Consider the following 6,916-nt stretch of genomic DNA (forward strand, 5'->3'; position numbering starts at 1 on the left):
AGTCTCCGAGCTGGGATTCGAACCCATGACCTCTGACTCCAAAGCCCGTGCTCTTTCCACTGAGCCACGCTGCTTCTCATGGTGCTGAGCGTCAGAAGGACTTGGGTTCTATTCCCCGCTCTGTCACTTATCTGCTGTGTGACCTTGGGCAAGTCACTTCACTTCTCTGTGCCTGAGTTCCCTTATCTGTAAAATGGATATTAAGACTGTGAGCCCTATGTGGGACAACCTGATCACCTTGCATCTCCCCCAGTGCTTAGTACAGTGCCTGGCACATAGTAAGTGCTTAACAAATACCACAATTATTCTTTATCCTAAGCACCTAGTGCAGTGCTCAGCCCTAGTAGGTACTCAACTTAGGACTGGCTGACTCCTCACTCAAAAGCCTAGGAGATCTTAAAGCCCAACTCACCCTGCACCAATTTTAAGGACAAAACTGACTTCTTCTGGTCCAGGAAACAGTCTTACAGGGGTGGACTGCAAACTGTAACTTTAGATTGTAAGCTCGTTGTGGGCAGGGAACATGTCTGCCAACTCTGTTGCACTGTACTCTCCTGAGCTCTTAGAAGAGTGCTCTGCACCTAGTAAGCACTCAATAAATACCATCGATTGATTGGAGTTTCCGAACTGTATTCAAGACCACTAGATCTTGAGTCTCTACAAAATTTAATATGTTCTTAAAAAGGTAACAACCAAAACAAATCCAGTTCACACTGCCTTTCCATAGGTCTACTACTTTCTCCTCCAGGATCTTCTCTACTTGCCTGTAGGTGCCACAGGGCTCATGTTCTGGCCCTTGGACCCTTGGGAGTCCCTGGCTGCTGGATTCCAACCCACCATGAATCCTTTCCAACCCCTGCCTCTGTTCATCCAGGGTCTACAGCAGGAGCTCTCCCCCACTTCCCCTAGCTTCCAGATGACCGAGGTTTTCCTCCTTCTTCTTCCCAACCTCTACTTCTTCCCCAGTCCCTCTCTCTGTGACTGGTATGGCTTACACTCCAGGGAGGGACACCAAGGAGTAACTCTCCTCCCTCTCCTAGGTGATTTGAAAGGATTCCTTTACAGGCCCTATCTTCTGATTGGTGCCCACCTACAGATCTTATTGGTTGGCCCATCTGCCAATAATTAAGACCACACCTTCTGATTGGCTCCCATGGCCAGAATCTTATTGGTGGGCACAACTGTCAGCCAGATCCACCCCCTCTGGTATCCTCAAAAGGATCCGGTAAGGGTGGGGAGGAAGAGTGGAGGAATGCACAATGGCGGCAGCTTCTACCTGAGGTGTGTGTAGTGTCTCCGGCCTACGGTCTCCAGTCAAGGTGGGTGGCGGCTCTCGTCCCTCTCCCAGCTCTCACAGATGGAGACCAGGCCCATCGGGGTAGACGGCCTAGATGTGGTATGCCCCTCGCCGAGGACCTCCACCAAAGTCAATCCCCTATGGGCTCAGATCTGCCCTGTGGAAGCTGGAGCTCTATTAATTTCAGTAATTCATCCAGAAATTCAGAACAGTCCCACTGCAGAGTTCCCTAAGGGTTATTAATAATAAGAAAGATAATTAATAATCGTGGTACTTGTGAAGCGCTTACTAGGTGCCAGGCACTGTACTAAGTGCTGGGATAGATACAAGATTTTCATTTTGGACGCAGTCCCCGTCCCACATAGGGCTCATAGTAGTAGTTGTATTTTACAGACAGGGTTCCATCCCACCAATGGCCAAAAAGGTTCCATAAATTAGGCAGGGGTTGGTGTCTGTTGAGCTAACCACCGCAGTGTCCAGGCATTGAGGGCGGCCCACCCTGCTAGACAAGCGCCCTCTAGAAGCCTTCACTGTGAAACAGCATATCGCGTTCCGCTCCAAGGTGGAGGGATGGGCCCAGAATAGGTGGTTGGGCAGGAATGTGGGCCGGGACCTTTCCTTCAGACTTCAACCGCAGTGGCTGGGAGCAATGGTAGTAAAATGACTGCCCCAAGGCATCCCAGAGGCAGTCCTGGAGCTCAGAGAAGTTTTGAAGGGGGAGGCGGAGAGGGAAGAGATGATATTTTTCAGTCAGTGCTTTTCAGTTTACACTTGCTGAAACTTAATTAAAATAAGTTAAAAGAGCACAAACCATCTTTGGGAAAGCAAACTGATTTTCAGGGAATGGTGGGATGACAGTGGGGCCCACAGAGATAGAAAGAGACAGAATGTCTCTAAAAAAATCAAAGACAGTGTGCCTCCTCACTCCCATTGTGCTGCCACGCTCATCTCCTCCCAGCTGGGCACAGAGAGCGAAACTGGAGGCCTGCTCCCAGGACCCCCTTCCTGCTGGGTGCGGAGAGCCACCAAAGACTGTATCTGAACTGATTATCTCATATCTTCCCCAGATCTTAGTACAGTGCTTGGTACACAGTAAGTGCTTAACAAATACTATATTATTATTATTATCAAATACCACCATTAATTGGAACGAGAGACCATAATCAATTCCTTTGTGCAGATTCTTGGACCTGAAAGTCTCAGTACTCAGGCTTGTCTGTCATTCTCGAGTGACTGTTTACTTGTTTTTTTTTGTTGTCTGTCTCCCCTCTTCTACACTGTGAGCCCGTTGTTGGGTAGGGACTGTTTCTATTTGTTGCTGAACTATATTTTCCAAGTGCTTAGTACAGTGCTCTGCACACAGTAAGTGCTTAATAGATATGACTGAATGAATGAATGAGTGGAAGAGTGGAAGTGACCTCACCTGGAAAATAGGGATTAAGACTGTGAGGTCCATGTGGGACAAGGACTGTGTCCAGCTTGATTAGCTTGTGCTTAGTACAGTCAGTGCCTGGCACACAGAAAGGGCTTAACAAATACCATGGGAGGAAAGAAAAATCAGCAGTATCAATCGTATCCCTGAGCACTTCTTCTGAGCAGAGCACTGTACTAAACACTTGAGCAAGTACAGTAGCATTAGCAGACATGATCTCCGTCCTCAAAGAGTTTACAATCCAGAGGGGGAGATAGACTCTAAACTAAATGACAGGTAGGGGAAGCAGCAGGGGTGGGGAGAGTATCCAAGTGCAGAGGTGATGTGGAAGTGTTGGAGTGGCAGTAGAAAAGAAGCAGTGGGGAGGATGAGAGAGGAAACAGGGAGGGCCTTTGAAGGAGATATGACTTTTAGAAGGGCTTTGAAGAGAGGGAGAGCAGTGGTCTGCTGGTTGTGAAATGGGAGAAAGTTCCAAGCAGAAAGGAAGGTGTGAGCAAGAGGTTGAAGGTGAGAGAGATGAGAGCGGAGTACAATAAGAGGAGCAAAGCAGCCAGACTGGGGTGTAGTGAGAGGAATGAGGCTAAATAAGTGGGGAGAGAGCTGACGGACAGTCTTTAAACCAGCGGACTCCACGGCTCTTCCCAAACTCTTTCAGCTGTTAGGACTTGATCTCGGGCTTGGTCCTTGAAACCTGCAGTTTTCCCCAAATCCTGACTATGGGGTTGACTGGAGCAGCAGTTTTAAATGTCCCGTCGTACTGCACCCAGCTCTCCATCATGACAGTTGGGAATTTCAAGGATCCAATATACAGATCGTAATGGCATCTCCTTTAAATCCATTGGCTCCAACCCTCATTCGAGGCTGTCTTTTTTGCTTTTGCCCTTTGGGCTTCCCAACTTCACAGTCTTCCCATTCCAACCTTCATAACACTGTACCATGGCAAGCAATTTGTACCATTTCCTCAACTATTCATCCTGTCTTCTGTTTTGCCTATGCACATGGGTCTGTACCCCTTGAGCACTCCGATAGCCCACGCCCACCATACTTAACATGCAGATCCTTATTCTCCACTGTTTCCTCTATCTGTAATTTATTTTAATGTCTGTCTCCCCAACTAGACTGTAAGCTATTTGTATGCAGGGCTCATGTCTACCAATTCTGGCGTGTTGTACTCTCCCAAGTGCTTAGCACTTTCTGCACACAGTAAGTGCTCAAAAAATAAGATTGAATGAATGAATATCATTGAATGATTGATAGCAGAAAATCTATGATAATTCAATATATTCATGCAACGTCTCCTGATGAATAAAGTGAAAACTCAGATCGAAATGTTCTATTTTAGCTTATTGGGTCTGATCCTTTTCTCATTTTCTAGGAGAATAAAGTTGCCTTGGGATACCACAGCCAGCATGAAGTTTTAGAATCTTCCTTTAGTTGACTGTAAGGCGTATTTTGAGTGCTCGGTGCTCAGAAGCAAGAAGGGCAGCACTCACAGCGGCTGGAGCTGAAATACTTAAGCAAAATGGAAGAAATGGACCTGGATCTGACTCCATCCAAAGCTCCAGAGGGCTCTCCTCAAGCCGGCCCAAGTGTCCTGCAGATGGACACCAATGCAAATGCCTCATCTCTGGGGTCACTCGGCGACTCCGAGTTGAGGGAGCTTGTAGAAGAGGCGGCTTTCCAGACACTGGCTGAAGAACCCTTGGTAAAGAGACACCATTATAGTTCGTGTGATGCTGGATCAGTAAATGACAATCAATTACATTTTCTCACCTTTTCAAAAAAGCTTTGGAAATTAGTTGAAAGTGATGAATTTAAATCAATTTCATGGGATGATGATGGAAATTTTGTAGTGATTAATGAGGAACTGTTTAAAACGGAGGTACTGGGAAGGAAAGGCCCTCTCAAAATCTTTGAAACAGAATGTATGAAAAGTTTCATCCAACAACTTAATTCTTATGGCTTTAATAAATTGCAACTGGATTTTCAGAGATCTGCTTCCCTTGCTGAATTTTTAGCAGAAGAAAATGAAGTCTCTGCATTAAGCAAGGTAACCAAAAAAGCCTCTAAGTGATGACATATAAACTGTCCCTAGATTAAACTTCAGGTATAAACAGAAAGAGCATAACAGTGTTGTGGCTACACCTTACCAAAATTAGGTGACTCTGTCTGGAATATATGGGGAATGACATTTTACATTTATTAGGATACTTCTACGTGACTGAATTTGAGAACGTGCTAACAAAACAATTAATTGCATGTCTTTCATCTTTAACATAGTTTTTATTAAGCTAACTCAAAGCCTCTAGGGTAAAACTTGATAACCTAAATTCTGAAAATTCTCAATAAAAGTTGCTTAAACTGGTGGGGGCGGGGGGAAGAACATGCAATCACTAGTTGATATGGTGTCTGTATTGTGGCCAATCAGGAATTCATGAGTGAGAATGGTTAATAAAACACAGAGTTGCTCAAAAGCCCCTTTGGATGTAGTGTGGCTTTCAGTGAATCCTATTCCCTCTGATACTTTAGGCCTATTTAATAGGCTTATCATTATTATTATTATTATTAATAGGCCTAACTAACAGGCCTATTAAATTACAAGGCAGCCAATAGAGTTTTGCCATCAGCTGTTCTTCTTCACCCAAGTTAATAATTCTGTTTGTTTTCAGTTGCAGTTCTACTACAGCCCTAATTTTCAAAGGCAGTTTCCTGAGCTGATGAAGAAGATAAAGAGACTAGGAGTTAACAATGGATACTCTCCCACTGTCAATCAAATGACCAGAAAGACCACTGAAAAAATGCAGGATCAGATAGCAGCTTCTCAGCCCACTGGAAAAAAAAGTTCTTCTAAACCACCAAATGAAAACCAGCAAAAATCTAACGACAAAACACCTGCCAAAAACAAGAAACCTGATCCAACCAGGCCCCAACCTGAAAGCTGTCCCTCAGTTGCACAGGCAATTTCAGTGAAAACAGCAGAGAGTGTTGCTGCAGGTGAAAATGGAAGATTAAACCAGCCAGAGCTGGCCCCTATCCATGTTCAGCAAAGCAACCCCACTCCGGTTAATGCTCAAAATGTAGTCTTGCCTGTAGTAACTTCCCCAGTTTACCATATCATTCCTGCTTCACAGGATAGTTCTTTTAGCTCCGTAATAGGAATTCCTGCGTTCCAAATCATCTATCCCAATTTGTTAGTGGTGCCTACTAACCTGCCTGACGGGCTGCCGGTTTACAACTCATGGCTCTCTGTGCCTGTGATAGCTGCTCCACCTGCCACCCCAATGGCAAGTGATCCCCAAGGTATACACCACCACTGTCCTACCTGCAATTGCTTTGCAAACAATGTTTCAGCTCCTGCAGGCCCGCCTGAGTCCACGGGAGCCACAGGATTCCACAGCTAAACAGCTCATTGTTTAAAAAAAAAATGAGGCATCAATGAAGTTGTTTCATCTTGACTGTTTTGTTGGAAAAATAAAACCAATTGTTCTTACTTTTGTTTCAATTTTATTTCTTTTCAGTGATATTGCACCATAGTATTCTTTGGTTTTTCTGGGAAGGCATGAGTTTGAATGACATTATGGGAGCTTCTAATTATAATCAAGCTTGATTCCAGCCATTTAAAATAGAATTTTAAAAGTGCCTGGTGAGATGTCAGAACCATGGTACAGGCAGGTCACAGACACATTTTTTTCTGCTCATTCAGGCATTGGTTTGCCTGATAACTGCTGCCTATGGTCCCATTTTATAGAAAAGCTAAAAGTACAGCACTGAAGTTCTTATCTCAGAAAACAAAAATGTTGGTTTTGGGGTTTTTTTCCTAATTTTCATCAGCGTCTGCTGTCTCCAAGAAAGGATCAGTTAAGAAACGAAAACGCAAGAAAGAAATGGGTGGGGAATTTGGGTCATAGGAAGGGGTCGGGGCAGGGATGAGGGAAGAAGTTAGGAGGAGAGGGCTGGGTAGGAACTGTTCCATCTAATCCTGTCAGACAAATCATCAGGGATGGGGTTTATTTATGCTCGGGTAACTCAGTAAACAGTATAGCACCTATTCCCAGGTTGCCCCTATTGTAGGCTACACTTTTTTTCTTCAGTGGTATTCGTTACCATTTGCTAGGCACTGTACTAAGGGCTGGGGTAGAAACTGTTATAGACAAATAATGGGTGCGGGTTCATTTAGTCGATGAAGA

The 6,916-nt window shown here is 44.8% G+C and overlaps 1 protein-coding gene across 1 annotated transcript; it reads left to right on the forward strand.

Moving 5' to 3' along the window:
• Positions 1 to 1,239: 1,239 nt before the first annotated feature.
• LOC100083307 (heat shock transcription factor, Y-linked-like) lies at positions 1,240 to 6,165 on the forward strand. The gene is made up of 3 exons (XM_007662236.3): positions 1,240 to 1,319; positions 4,105 to 4,434; positions 5,399 to 6,165. Exons 2-3 carry the CDS (start codon positions 4,252 to 4,254, stop codon positions 6,128 to 6,130), a joined length of 915 nt encoding a protein of 304 aa, XP_007660426.1. The 5' UTR covers positions 1,240 to 1,319; positions 4,105 to 4,251; the 3' UTR covers positions 6,131 to 6,165.
• Positions 6,166 to 6,916: the final 751 nt, after the last annotated feature.

The sequence above is a fragment of the Ornithorhynchus anatinus genome, chromosome X1, assembly GCF_004115215.2.
Source record: "Ornithorhynchus anatinus isolate Pmale09 chromosome X1, mOrnAna1.pri.v4, whole genome shotgun sequence".
Classification (NCBI taxonomy): domain Eukaryota; kingdom Metazoa; phylum Chordata; class Mammalia; order Monotremata; family Ornithorhynchidae; genus Ornithorhynchus; species Ornithorhynchus anatinus.